The 15,341-nt window shown below is 51.4% G+C and overlaps 1 protein-coding gene across 2 annotated transcripts in view; it reads right to left on the minus strand.

Moving 5' to 3' along the window:
• otud7b (OTU deubiquitinase 7B) overlaps positions 1-15,341 on the minus strand; it is an 89,660-nt gene that overhangs the window by 43,900 nt on the left and 30,419 nt on the right. Inside the window, exons 2-5 of one of the 2 annotated variants that reach the window (XM_068022625.1) lie at positions 13,881-13,989; positions 7,768-7,970; positions 4,489-4,659; positions 4,074-4,235 (exon numbers count right to left, since the gene is read on the minus strand). In XM_068022625.1, the coding sequence (XP_067878726.1) occupies positions 4,074-4,235; positions 4,489-4,659; positions 7,768-7,852 (418 nt within the window). In that variant the 5' untranslated portion in view covers positions 7,853-7,970; positions 13,881-13,989. Of the gene's footprint in view, positions 1-4,073; positions 4,290-4,488; positions 4,660-7,767; positions 7,971-13,880; positions 13,990-15,341 lie in introns of both variants that reach the window. The other variant, XM_068022624.1, reaches the window with a different exon arrangement.

The raw sequence follows: 15,341 nt of genomic DNA on the forward strand, positions 1-15,341 counted from the left end.
CACAGCCTCCGGTACCGACTGAATGGTATCTGGTGGTGGTGTAGTGGGGGTGGGAGGAGGTGCAGCGTCGCCACCCTGGGCCGCTGAGTTGGAGTTGGCAGCCGGGAGGTTGGGGCAGTTCTTACGAACATGCCCCACCCCCTTACAGACATGGCACCGCACCCCGTCCAAGGTCCAGAAGACGCGGTAGGCCGTCCCCTGGAATTCTACATTGAAGTGGCCCTCTGTCACCTCCTCCCGCGCCAGCCGCATGAATAACTGGCGGCGGAAGGAGTAGACGTGTCGGAGGCTGTTCTCCCGAAGACCGAGCGGGACTGGGGTGAGCCCCGTCTTTACCTCCCCCAGATGGTGCAGGTGGGGAAGGAGGAGCTCACCAGGGATGAAGGGCGGGACATTGGATAAAATGAGCCTTTGCGCAGTGGCCTCCAGGGGGTCCACTGGCAGAAAGGTCCCGCCCACGGTGAGCTACTTGCTCAGAGCCAGGGACACCGCCCGCTCGGTCTTCAGGAAAAACACTGCCTTCCCGTACATTTTAGAGGCTGCAACAATGGCCGAAGGGCCGACAACCTCGGCCATTGCTTTCACGCATGCCTCTATAGTCATGTTCGGGTGGACATAGCTCTTGACCCCATGCTTCGTTGTTAATAAAGCAAACGGTGACGGGGCAACAGGTGCAGCTGCAGCAGCCGCAGCAGCATATGAACGGGAAGGCCCCACCACCGGCGAAGAGGGGCTTGCCATGGGGTCTAAGAGCTACGTCCACCCCCAAGAAACAAAACAAATTTACACAATTTTTTTTAAAAAAGCAAACTTTAAACAAGGTGGAGTGGGAGTAGAGGAGGATGGCGTAGGATGGTAAAGGAAAAGGGGAGGATAGGTGATTGAGGCGACTGAGTGGAGGAAGGGAGAGAAAGGCTGAAAAGGATGTTTGTTTCAACTGCCAGTTGGAGCACCTTTATCACAATTAGTCCAAAACTGTATGTTGTCTTCCAGTTGGGGGAGGCTTCTTCGCCCGGGACAGCTGGAGCCGCCCGGTACTCTCCTCTTCTGATTTTAACAAGACAGTCTTCACCCGGGCAACTCCAGCTGTCCCGAGCAGGCAGTTGGGGTGGGGAGGGAGCTCCCTGTGTGCAAACACCAATACAAACACAGGGGCCCTTACTGGATTTGGCTGCCCCACCCCTGAGTCTTCAGGCCTCTTCTCCCTCCCCCAAACAGTTTAAACTTAATAGTCTTTCAGGTGCCCTGACACCCACCTCTCCAGAAAAATTGCAGCCTTCCTTGATGGTTTCCCTCCACTCTGTATTCACCTTTCTCCAATCTCTCTCTCCAGTTGCTGCAGTTTCCACTCTGTATTCAACTTTCTCCAGTTGCTGCAGTCTCCACTCTCCTCTCTGCAATTGCTGCAACACAGGTGCAGCTGCTCCCCCTGATTGCTGGCAGGAAGTGCTCCAAATTGACCAGCCAATCCCAGTGCTGTACCTGTCCTGGGAGTGTTTGATGGGGACAGTGTAGAGGGAGCTTTACTCTGTATCTAACCCCGTGCTGTACCTGTCCTGGGAGTGTTTGATGGGGACAGTGTGGAGGGAGCTTGACTCTGTATCTAACCCCCGTACTGTACCTGTCCTGGGAGTGTTTGATGGGGACAGTGTAGAGGGAGCTTTACTCTGTATCTAACCCCGTGCTGTACCTGTCTTGGGAGTGTTTGATGGAGTCAGTGTAGAGGGAGCTTTACTCTGTATCTAACCCCGTGCTGTACCTGTCTTGGGAGTGTTTGATGGAGTCAGTGTAGAGGGAGCTTTACTCTGTATCTAACCCCGTTTTTTTTCCCCCCTTTTTTTTTTAAGGTGGCTTTATACTCCAGGCCCTTTATATATATATATTTACATTTTTAAAATAACTTCATTAAAAACAGATAAATAAACAAAAAACTCAAATTAAAATGACATTTTCGGCGTCGACAATGCACTCCAGTCCCTGCAGTGCCCACCGGTCGTGGAAGGCCTCAAGCGTACTAGCGGACACCGCATGCTCCTTTTCCAGGGACACCCGGGCGCGAGCGTAACCGTGGAAGAGGGGCAGGCAATCGGGGAGGACGGACCCCCCGACGGCCCGCAACCTGGACCTGTGAATTGCCACCTTGGCCAGGCCCAGGAGCAGACCGACGAGGAGATCCTCCTCCCGGCCCAAGCCCCTCCGCACCAGGCGCCCAAAAATCAGGAGCGTGGGACTGAAGTGCAGCCAGAACTTGAGGAGCAGCCCCTTCAAATACTCGAACAGGGGCTGCAACCTCGCACACTCCGTATAACCGTGGAACACGGACTCGTCCAGGCCGCAGAAAGTACAGGCGGCCTGGGAGTCCGTGAACCTACTTAAAAGTCTATTGCACGGGACTGCTCTGTGCAACACCCTCCACCCCAGGTCCCCGATGTAAAGGGGGAAGACTCCCGCGTAGAGAGCTCTCCATCGGGGTTTCCCCTCGCCGCCAGATGGTAACGCGGACCGCCAGGGCGTGTCCGGCCGGCTGACAAGGGCGAGGAAGTGGAGAGTGTGCAGGAGCAGCCCGTACAGGAAACCCCTCCGTGCCGATTGGAATGGCACAGAGGGCATTTCCAAGAGGTGGCTCGGTTTGTGTGGGACCGGCTCTCGAAAAGGCGACCATGTTCCAGACTCGGAATAGATCCCGGTAAAAGACAGGCAACTCCCTCAGAGAGGCGCGGCTAACAGACTCCACCGGGAGCTGCGTGTCGTCTTGAAGGCAGTGACACTGGCAGAAAAAATACGTCGCCAGTGCACACCATCTGGGAGGACGCGCGACGTACAGGTATCTCTGCAGGGTCCGAAGGCAGAGAGTCGCAGCCCGAGTGCGGACGCACACCAGCGACTGGCCGCCCTCCTCGATCAGGAGACTCAGGACCGCGGCAGAGACCCAGTGTTACCTCTTGCCCCAGAAGAAATCGACGAGTTTCTCACCCCATGCTGTACCTGTCCTGGGAGTGTTTGATGGGGACAGTGTAGAGGGAGATTTACTCTGTGTCTAACTCCGTGCTGTACCTCGCTGGGGAGTGTTTGATGGGGACAGTGTAGAGGGAGCTTTACTCTGTATCTAACTCTGTACTGTACCTGTCCTGGGAGTGTTTGATGGGGGACAGTGTAGAGGGAGCTTTACTCTATCTAACCCCGTGCTGTACCTGTCCTGGGAGTGTTTGATGGGGACAGTGTAGAGGGAGTTTTACTCTGTATCTAACCCCGTACTGTACCTGTCCTGGGAGTGTTTGATGGGGGACAGTGTAGAGGGAGCTTTACTCTGTATCTAACTCTGTACTGTACCTGCCCTGGGAGTGTTTGATGGGGGACAGTGTAGAGGGAGCTTTACTCTGTATCTAACTCTGTACTGTACCTGTCCTGGGAGTGTTTGATGGGGGACAGTGTAGAGGGAGCTTTACTCTGTATCTAACTCTGTACTGTACCTGCCCTGGGAGTGTTTGATGGGGACAGTGTAGAGGGAGATTTACTGTGTATCGGACTTGTATTACGTGACCTCAGGGTCCTTTATACTGATTTAATTTTTCGGTGTGACATCTGTCATTTACGCAAGCAGAAGGAGAGAGAGATGAATTTATGATTGCATTGCAAACCCATGTTGGTCCTGACCCTTAAACTGCAGACGCAAGAGCTGACTTCTCAATTCCGAGGCAGCCATTCAATCTCAGGGCTCAGATAACAAACAATCAGCTTGGGTTTCACTTCCTGGCTTTTATGTTGTGCAATTTCTCTCGAGTGGATTACACTGGGATGCTCCACTGTGGATCAGTTATCTGAGAGATGATGTCTAATTCACACTGACTCGTGCAGCAAACACATTGCTGTGTTCTGGCAGCTGACCATATCCAGCAACTTGGGGACAGCACAGATTACATCAACCAGTTAAATGATACAACTGTAGCCCTGGAGGTGACAACACACAGCAGTGCCCTCTGTTCCCTGAGCACCACGCTCCCCTCCCACACCCTAATATTGCTCACTCACTAAGCCAGTGTGTTTGGTTATTATCTAAAGGTCATGATGCATACCAGCCTGCTCCAGCGCCACCAGCATCGACTGTTCAATCAAATCGCGCTCTATGAAGTTTCGGAAATCCTCCCGGTATACAGTCAAGTCGGGCAGCTGGAAGGTGCAAATCGGAGTCTCCAATGAATGCTCACTGCTGCCATTATTCGACATGTGGGAACGTGCTAGAGAGACAATGGTGGAGCTGGCGTGAGAGATTCCCCGAGTCAGGCGCTTCTCTGCTCAAAGTAAAACATTCTCGTTAAACGGCACAATAGAAAAATCATTTCACTCCATTTATTCCCAGTTTTCTCCTCCCCCTGGAATATGGCAAATTCCCCTCCCCCTCTCCACCAGACATTGTGGCCCCTTCCCCTCCCTGCACCAAGCGGCAGACATTCCCCCCTCAACTCCACACACACGGTGACAAACACCCACCTTGTACAGGGTCCTCCTGTCGCTGGAGCACAGGTCGGACCAATCGTGACGGTTCCTTTTCCTGCACTTTGACCCCACGTCCTTCGTTGAAAGAGTAAGGTAAATTGCCAGCATTCACCTGGCGGAGCTGTTCAAAGTCACTGAGAGCCGCAGTGATGTCCCAGTTTTTACCTGCAAGGCAAGTCAAGGTTTTCAATGCTACCAGCACACTACTCAGGGAACTGACAGAAGTCTGGGGATGAGAGTGAGAGACAGGGCTGCAGGGCAGCGGGATTGATACAGGGCTATGGGGAGAGAGAGAGCGGGGCAGTGGGATTAGTTTGGGATTGATACAGGGCTATGGGGAGAGAGAGAGAGAGCGGGGCAGTGGGATTAGTTTGGGATTGATACAGGGCTATGGAGAGAGAGTGGACAGTGGGATTGGTTTGGAATTGATACAGGGCTATGGGGAGAGAGTGGACAGTGGGATTGGTTGGGGATTGATACAGGGCTATGGGGAGAGAGCGGGGCAGTGGGATTTGTTTGGGGATTGATAGAGGGCTATGGGGAGAGAGAGAGAGCGGGGCAGTGGGATTAGTTTGGGATTGATACAGGGCTATGGGGAGAGAGCAGGGCAGTGGGATTAGTTTGGGATTGATACAGGGCTATGGGAAGAGAGCGGGACAGTGGGATTAGTTTGGGAATGATACAGGGCTATGAGGAGAGAGCGGAGGGCAGTGGGATTAGTTTGGGTTAGATACAGGGCTATGGGAAGAGAGCGGGGCAGTGGGATTAGTTTGGGTTAGATACAGGGCTATGAGGAGAGAGAGAGAGAGAGCGGGGCAGTGGGATTAGTTTGGGATTGATACAGGGCTATGAGGAGAGAGCGGGGGGCAGTGGGAATAGTTTGGGATTGATACAGGGCTATGAGGAGAGAGAGAGAGAGAGAGAGAGAGAGAGAGAGAGAGCGGGGCAGTGGAATTAGTTTGGGATTGATACAGGGCTATGAGGAGAGAGCGGGGCAGTGGGATTAGTTTGGGATTGATACAGGGCTATGAGGAGAGAGCGGGGCAGTGGGATTAGTTTGGGATTGATACAGGGCTATGAGGAGAGAGCGGGGCAGTGGGATTAGTTTGGGATTGATACAGGGCTATGAGGAGAGAGCGGGACAGTGGGATTAGTTTGGGAATGATACAGGGCTATGGGAAGAGAGCGGGGCAGTGGAATTAGTTTGGGATTGATACAGGGCTATGAGGAGAGAGCGGAGGGCAGTGGGATTAGTTTGGGATTGATACAGGGCTATGGGAAGAGAGCGGGACAGTGGGATTAGTTTGGGATTGATACAGGGCTATGAGGAGAGAGAGAGAGAGAGAGAGCGGGGCAGTGGGATTAGTTTGGGATTGATACAGGGCTATGAGGAGAGAGCGGGGCAGTGGGATTAGTTTGGGATTGATACAGGGCTATGGGAAGAGAGCGGGACAGTGGGATTAGTTTGGGAATGATACAGGGCTATGGGAAGAGAGCGGGGCAGTGGAATTAGTTTGGGATTGATACAGGGCTATGAGGAGAGAGCGGAGGGCAGTGGGATTAGTTTGGGATTGATACAGGGCTATGAGGAGAGAGTGGACAGTGGGATTAGTTTGGAATTGATACAGGGCTATGGGGAGAGAGTGGACAGTGGGATTAGTTTGGAATTGATACAGGGCTATGGGGAGAGAGTGGACAGTGGGATTAGTTTGGGGATTGATACAGGGCTATGGGGAGAGAGTGGACAGTGGGATTGGTTGGGGATTGATACAGGGCTATGGGGAGAGAGTGGACAGTGGGATTAGTTTGGAATTGATACAGGGCTATGGGGAGAGAGTGGACAGTGGGATTGGTTGGGGATTGATACAGGGCTATGGGGAGAGAGTGGACAGTGGGATTGGTTGGGGATTGATACAGGGCTATGGGGAGAGAGTGGACAGTGGGATTGGTTGGGGATTGATACAGGGCTATGGGGAGAGAGTGGACAGTGGGATTGGTTGGGGATTGATACAGGGCTATGGGGAGAGAGTGGACAGTGGGATTAGTTTGGAATTGATACAGGGCTATGGGGAGAGAGTGGACAGTGGGATTGGTTGGGGATTGATACAGGGCTATGGGGAGAGAGTGGACAGTGGGATTAGTTTGGAATTGATACAGGGCTATGGGGAGAGAGTGGACAGTGGGATGAGTTTGGAATTGATACAGGGCTATGGGGAGAGAGTGGACAGTGGGATTGGTTGGGGATTGATACAGGGCTATGGGGAGAGAGTGGACAGTGGGATTAGTTTGGAATTGATACAGGGCTATGGGGAGAGAGTGGACAGTGGGATTAGTTTGGAATTGATACAGGGCTATGGGGAGAGAGTGGACAGTGGGATTAGTTTGGGATTGATACAGGGCTATGGGGAGAGAGTGGACAGTGGGATTGGTTGGGGATTGATACAGGGCTATGGGGAGAGAGTGGACAGTGGGATTAGTTTGGGATTGATACAGGGCTATGGGGAGAGAGTGGACAGTGGGATTGGTTGGGGATTGATACAGGGCTATGGGGAGAGAGTGGACAGTGGGATTGGTTGGGGATTGATACAGGGCTATGGGGAGAGAGTGGACAGTGGGATTAGTTTGGAATTGATACAGGGCTATGGGGAGAGAGTGGACAGTGGGATTAGTTTGGAATTGATACAGGGCTATGGGGAGAGAGTGGACAGTGGGATTAGTTTGGAATTGATACAGGGCTATGGGGAGAGAGTGGACAGTGGGATTAGTTTGGAATTGATACAGGGCTATGGGGAGAGAGTGGACAGTGGGATTGGTTGGGGATTGATACAGGGCTATGGGGAGAGAGTGGACAGTGGGATTAGTTTGGAATTGATACAGGGCTATGGGGAGAGAGTGGACAGTGGGATTGGTTGGGGATTGATACAGGGCTATGGGGAGAGAGTGGACAGTGGGATTGGTTGGGGATTGATACAGGGCTATGGGGAGAGAGTGGACAGTGGGATTGGTTGGGGATTGATACAGGGCTATGGGGAGAGAGTGGACAGTGGGATTAGTTTGGAATTGATACAGGGCTATGGGGAGAGAGTGGACAGTGGGATTAGTTTGGAATTGATACAGGGCTATGGGGAGAGAGTGGACAGTGGGATTAGTTTGGAATTGATACAGGGCTATGCTCTAATAAACACCAACAGATACGTTGGGGTGAACAGCCTCGGGCGCTGCCTCTATGGTCTGATAGTCACTGCAGCGATTCTCCGGTCTGGGCATTCTTACCTTCGAGCAGATCCCGTGCCAGTCCAGGCTCTGCCCCTGTCGAGCGAACAAAGTCTGACAGGACCGTATCCATGTCAAGGGTCATGTGATCATGAAGTCACACTGCTTATTTCTAGCTACACATGTGGACAGGTCAATGGTCAATGCTCCATGTATAGCTGACACATGAGGACAACCCATGGGCTCTTCTCTGCAATAGATCACTGCAAGACAGACAAAACACTGGAAATAAAACACAGGCCAGGACACACAGCCGGGATTATCCTTAGGACATGTGTTCAGATTTCGGATTGGTAACAAGGGGAAAATGGGAGAGCAGGATGGTTTTCTTCAATGCAATGTAAGCAACTTCAAATTTCACTCTTGTTGCTACAAAACAGCAATTGGACGATCCATCAGGTAAATAACAGTCCCACAGTCAGCCTCCAGTTTGTACAGTGATCTCTGGTCACCGGTCAGTGTCCCAACCAGCCAGGGCTCCCACTTAGTAGCCAGCAACCACTGCTGGAAAATGCAATGCCCTCTGCAGCTGAATAACCAGTCAACATTCAGCATCAGGGACTCGCACATGTCGGATGAGGTACCAGCAGCCCATCACCGCCCTGGAACACAGCACAACACCAGGCAAAGTGATTAAAGGCTACAGGATCCTGAAGGAAACTGAGAAAGCAGCAACTGGGGAAGAGTCTGAATCACAGGATAATCATGTCAAAAATCAGGAATTCAGTGTAATATCCAAATGGGCAGCTGAACTGGGGCAAGGATATTGAATCAACATGGGCGGCACAGTGGTGCAGTGGTTAGCACCGCAGCCTCACAGCTCCAGGGACCCGGGTTCAATTCTGGGTACTGCCTGTGTGGAGTTTGCAAGTTCCCTGTGTCTGCGTGGGTTTCCTCCAGGTGCTCCGGTTTCCTCCCACATGCCAAAAGACTTGCAGGTTGATAGGTAAATTGGCCATTATAAATTGCCCCTAGTATAGGTAGGTGGTAGGGGAATATAGGGACAGGTGAGGATGTGGTAGGAATATGGGATTAGTGTAGGATTAGTATAAATGGGTGGTTAATGGTCGGCACAGACTCGGTGGGCCGAAGGGCCTGTTTCAGTGCTGTATCTCTAAATCTAAATCAAATAAATCAAACAGCACAGGGCAGTTCAACTGGATTTTTAAAATTATAATCTTCTAAAGTTTTAAATTTAAAGGGTTTAGTCATGGCAAGAGAGAGCTTGAAGCCGTGGTTTGCTCCTCTTACTGCATGTGGGAATCCAGGAACATTTCTAGTCCCCGGGACCAGCATGTGTGCAGGAAGTGTGTCCAGCTGCAGCTCCTGGAAGCTCGGGTTTCAGAGCTGGAACGGCGGCTGGAAACACTGTGGAGCATCCGTGAGTCTGAGAGCATTGTGGATAGCATGTACAGAGAGATGGTCACACCGCAGCTGAAAGGACTTGAGGAAGGAAGGGAATGGGTGACCACCAGGCAGTCCAAGAGAATCAGGCAGGTAGTTCAGGAGTCCCCTGGGGTCCCGCTTGTAAATCAGTATTCCATTTTGGAGGCTGATGAGGCTGGTTCCTCCAGGGAGTGCAGACAGAGCCAAGCTTCTGGCACCACAAGCAGCCTGTCTGCACAGGAAGGGGGAAAGAGAGGAAGAGCAATAGTAATAGGGAATAGGGGATTCTATAGTCAGGGGAACAGACAGGCACTACTGTGGCCGTCAACGTGAATCCAGGATGGTGTGTTGCCTCCCTGGTGCCAGGGTCTGGGATGTCACTGAATGGCTGCAGGGCATCCTGATGGGGGAGGGTGATAAGGCAGAGGTCATGGTACATGTTGGTACCAATGACAGAGGTAGAAAGAGGGATGAGGTCTTGCATCGAGAATTCAGGGAGTTGGGCAGTAGACTAAAACGCAGGACCTCTCGGGTTGTAATCTCTGGATTGCTCCCAGTGCCACGTGCTAGCGAGTATAGAAATAGGAGAATAGCACAGATGAATGCGTGGTTTAAGAGTTGGTGCAGGAGGGAGGGTTTTAGATTCCTGGACCACTGGGACCGTTTCTGGGGAAGGCGGGACCTGTACAAGCAGGACAGTCTACATCTGAACCAGAGGGGGACTAACATCCTTGCTGGCGGGTTTGCTAGTGCTGTTGGGAAGAGTTTAAACTAATTTGGCAGGGGGAGGGGATGCAGACTCCTAGCAGAATAGGGACACAGCTAAGCACTGGAAAGCAAACAAGTCAGAGGGAATACAGCGGAAGTTACAAGGGAGTAAGACCAGGATGGATGGCCTCTACTTTAATGCCAGGAGTATTACAGGTAAAACGGATGAGTTAAGGGCAATGATTGACACATGGAATTGTGATATAGTAGCCATCACGGAGACATGGTTGAGGGAGGGGCAGGATTGGCAGCTCAATATCCTGGGATATAGAATCTTCAGCAAGACAGAGGAGGGGGTAAAAGAGGAGGGGGCATTGCAATATTAGTTAAGGAGTCAGTTACTGCAGTGAGAGATGATATCTTGGAGGGGGCATCAAATGAAGCTTTATGGGTAGAGTTTAGGAATAAAAAAGGGACAGCCACATTGCTAGGTGTTTATTATAGACCCCCAGATAGTCAGCAGGAAATTGAGGAGCAAATATGTGTGCAATTTGCAGAGGTGTGTAAAAATAATAGGGGAATTATATTAGGTGATTTCAACTTTCCCAACATTAATTGGGATAGTCATCGTGTTAAGGGCTTAGATGGAGCGGAGTTCTTAAAATGTATGCAGGAGAATTTTTTAGCTCAATATGTAGAGGATCCAACAAGGGAGGGTGCAGTGCTGGACCTAATTCTGGGGAATGAAGCCGGACAGGTGGTTGATGTGTTGGTGGAGGAGCATTTTGGTGATAGCGACCACAACATGGTACAATTTAAGCTTGTTATGGAGAAAGAAATAGACAAGTTGCAAAAAAAGGTTTTGGATTGGGGGAGAGTGAATTTTAGTAAAATAAGGCAGGATCTGGCCAAGGTAGACTGGAAAGAGTTACTTGTCGGGAAATCTGCAGAAGAGCAGTGGGGGGCATTCAAAAAGGAAATGGGGAGGGTACAGGCCCAACATGTTCCCTCTGGGGTAATAGGTGGGAGCAACAAGCCCAGAGAACCATGGATGACCAGAAACATTCAGGGTACGATGAGAAGGAAAAGAGAGGCTTTTAGCAAATACAAGGAGAGCAAATCAATGGAAGCATTAGTGAAATACAGAAAGTGTAGGGTGGAGCTTAAGAAAGCAATTAGGAGAGCAAAGAGGGGATATGAGAAAGCTCTGGCGGGTAAAAGTAGGGAAAATCCCAAGATATTCTATAAGTATATCAATGGGAAGAGGATAACCAGGGAAAGAGTAGGACCCATTAGGGACCAAGGGGGAAATTTGTGGGTGGAGCCAGAGGACATTGGTAGGGTGTTGAATAAATACTTCACTCTGCCTTCACCCAAGAGAAAGAGGATGTAGATATGGAACTTAGAGAGAGAGAGAGACTGTGAGGTTCTTGAGCAAATTGTCATAGGGAGTGACAAGGTATTGGAGATCTTGGAAGACCGAAAAGTGGACAAGTCTCCAGGTCTGGATGATTTGTGTCCCAGGATGCTGTGGGAGACGAGGGTGGAGATTGCAGGGGCTCTGACCCTAATTTTTAATTCCTCTCTGGCCACGGGGGAGGTGCCAGAGGACTGGAGAACAGCTAATGTGGTCCCACTATTTAAGAAAGGTTGTAGAGATAAGCCAGGGAACTACAGACCAGTGAGTCTCACGTCAGTGGCAGGGAAACTATTGGAGAAAATTCTGAAGGAGAGAATCTATCACCACTTGGAGAGGCAAAATTTGATTAGGAATAGTCAGCATGGCTTTGTCAGAGGGAGGTCATGCCTAACAAATTTGATTGAATTTTTGGAGCATGTGACCAGGTGTGTAGATGAGGGTAGTGCAGTTGATGTAGTTTACATGGATTTCAGCAAAGCCTTTGACAAGGTCCCACATGGGAGACTTATCAAGAAAGCAAATGCACATGGGATACAAGGTAACTTGATAAGGTGGATTCAAAATTGGCTTAGCTGCAGGAGACAGAGAGTGATGACAGACGGCTGTTTTTGTGACTGGAAGCCAGTGTCCAGTGGCGTACCACAGGGATCTGTGCTGGGTCCCCTATTGTTTGTCATTTATATAAACGACATAGATGACTATGTGGGGGGTAGGATCAGTAAGTTTGCGGATGACACAAAGATTGGCCGAGTGGTTAACAGTGAGGTGGAGTGCCTTAGGTTACAGGAAGATATAGACGGGGTGGTCAAATGGGCAGAAAAGTGGCAGATGGAATTTAACGCTGAAAAGTGTGAGGTGATACACTTTGGAAGGAGTAATGTGACACGGAAGTATTCAATGAATGGCCTGACACTGGCAAGTTCCGTGGAACAAAGGGACCTTGGTGTGTTTGTCCATAGATCTCTGAAGGCAGAAGGGCAGGTTAATAGGGTGGTGAAAAAGGCATATGGGACACTTGCCTTTATCAATCGAGACATAGATTACAAAAGCAGAGAGGTCATGTTGGAGTTGTACAGAACTTTGGTAAGGCCACAGCTGGAGTACTGTGTGCAATTCTGGTCGCCACACTATAGGAAGGATGTGATTGCATTGGAGGGGGTGCAGAGGCGATTCACCAGGATGATGCCTGGGATGGAACATTTAAGCTATGAAGAGAGGTTGGATAGGCTTGGGTTGTTTTCACTGGAGCAGAGAAGACTGAGGGGTGACCTGATCAAGATGTACAAGATTATGAGGGGCATGGACAGGGTGGATAGGGAGCAGCTGTTCCCCTTAGTTGAAGGATCAGTTACGACGGGGTCACAGATTTAAAGTGAGGGGCGGGAGATTTAAGAGGGATTTGAGGAAGAACTTTTTTACCCAGAGGGTGGTGACGGTCTGGAATGCACTGCCTGGGATGGTGGTAGAGGCAGGTTGCCTCACATCCTTTAAAAAGTACCTGGATGAGCACTTGGCACGTCATAACATTCAAGACTATGGGCCAAGTGCTGGCAAATGGGATTAGATAGACAGGTCAAGTGTCTTTAATGCATCAGTACAGACACGATGGGCCGAAGGGCCTCTTCTGCACTGTATTATTCTGTGATTCTGTCAACAGGATAGCCAAGGGACTGAGGGGTGTGGGCAGATGATGCACAGGCCGAGGGCAGGACTGGAGTACAGAGCAAGGGACTGAGGGGTGTGGGCAGATGATGCACGGGCCGAGGGCAGGACTGGAGTACAGGGCAAGGTGAGGGGTGTGGGCAGATGATGCACGGGCCGAGGGCAGGACTGGGGTACAGGGCAAGGGACTGAGGGGTGTGGGCAGATGATGCACGGGCCGAGGGCAGGACTGGGGTACAGGGCAAGGGACTGAGGGGTGTGGGCAGATGATGCACGGGCCGAGGGCAGGACTGGGGTACAGGGCAAGGTGAGGGGTGTGGGCAGATGATGCACGGGCCGAGGGCAGGACTGGGGTACAGGGCAAGGGACTGAGGGGTGTGGGCAGATGATGCACGGGCCGAGGGCAGGACTGGGGTACAGGGCAAGGGACTGAGGGGTGTGGGCAGATGATGCACGGGCCGAGGGCAGGACTGGGGTACAGGGCAAGGGACTGAGGGGTGTGGGCAGATGATGCACGGGCCGAGGGCAGGACTGGGGTACAGGGCAAGGTGAGGGGTGTGGGCAGATGATGCACGGGCCGAGGGCAGGACTGGGGTACAGGGCAAGGGACTGAGGGGTGTGGGCAGATGATGCACGGGCCGAGGGCAGGACTGGGGTACAGGGCAAGGGACTGAGGGGTGTGGGCAGATGATGCACGGGCCGAGGGCAGGACTGGGGTACAGGGCAAGGTCTATGAAAAAGGCACTGGCTTTTTCATTGCTGATTTCTCCAGGTCTCCATGAGTTTAGAGTTTATCATACATCGAGGGAAAATCCTTGCCCAGCTCCCATCACTGTACTCAGCCCCCAATCCCAGCACAACCCCACTACAGTACTCAGCCCCCAATCCCAGCACAACCCCACTGCCAGTGGGGAAAATAAAGCCACAGGGTACCTACCATGATAATGGGAGGGATTTATCCAGTGTGTCAGGCAGGGAATGGTCTTCTCAGGACACTAGGGGAATGTCATCACAGCTCTTTCCAGGAAATCATTTGACATCACTTCCTGTTTCAAAGAAGAAATCAAAAATAAAATCATTTTCTGCACTGGGGCCACCCCCGCCCGCCCAGCCAGGCCGTTCCCAGACTCCACTTGTTGACAGGTTTTCCCCAGGAGGGTTTTAGTTTAGTTTAGTGATACTGCACTTTAACAGGCCCTTCGGCCCACCGAGTCTGTGCCGACCATCAACCACCCATTTATACTAATCCTACACTAATGCCGTATTCCTATCACATCCCCACCTGTCCCTATATTTCCCTACCAGCTACCATTACTAGCGGCAATTTATGATGGCCAATTAACCTATCAACCTGCAAGTCTTTGGCATGTGGGAGGAAACCCACGCAGACACAGGGAGAACTTGCAAACTCCGCACAGGCAGTACCCAGAATCGAACCCGGGGTACCTGGAGCTGTGAGGCTGCAGTGCTAACCACTGCGCCGCCCAAGTGGTTTTTGCACCAAGTGGTTTCAGAATATTGTGTGATTGGAATGTAATGGAATATAAATTTGATCTAAAGCTGTCCAAGTGCAGTGCCGGTGAGCCTGGGCGTCAGTCCTCACTCACCTCAATCAACCTCTTTAGTACAGACACACACTTCCTGATCTGACCATCACTTACTGCACTGGCCTCGACTGAGTTAGCACCAGCCTGCCATCAATCACACAACTGAATCTGCTTTCTCCACACTCACAACCTCTTCAACCAACCTCCTCCTCATTCCCAACTCCCTCCACACTGTCAGATCAGACTGCAGCCAATAACACAGTGACATGGCTCCTTACCGTGGCTGCCACCACAGGGCAAATGCAACCTTGGCTGGCAGCTGGAACCTGCCCAACCCACTGGCCTGGTGTCTGCACAAAGCAGCCTCTGTCAAACAGGCAGTGGATTAGAGCAGATTCTCCCCACTCCCAGCCCAGCCGCACACTTTTAGTTACCATTACACCAGAAATCCTGTTGACCTACTTGGCTGCACCGGCCCTCCAAACAAACCAAGGGGACAGCGACAATGATGAGCGTTTAGCCTCAGCCATTCGCTTCCTCCCCACACACACTGTCCACGTGTCTCTGCTCCCTACACGAACCTCCACCCCAGACCACAAGACTGCCCTCCTCCCACTAGCCATCAGACCACCCTTGATGAATGGATAACGCAGAAGGCAGTCATGGTGCCTGGGCTAGATCTTTAAGGCATTAAATCAGCTTCAATCCCATTTCCCATCTTTCCCCCAGTATCCTGTATGAGTTTCCAGTGTTTATTGCTGTCGTTTCAGATTTCTAGCCCTGGTAGTTTTCTCTCGATCCTTTTATTCATCTCCGTCTTGTATTGCTGGTTAAATATTTAATGTTCCCCA

Source organism: Heterodontus francisci, chromosome 46 (assembly GCF_036365525.1).
Source record: "Heterodontus francisci isolate sHetFra1 chromosome 46, sHetFra1.hap1, whole genome shotgun sequence".
Lineage (NCBI taxonomy): Eukaryota > Metazoa > Chordata > Chondrichthyes > Heterodontiformes > Heterodontidae > Heterodontus > Heterodontus francisci.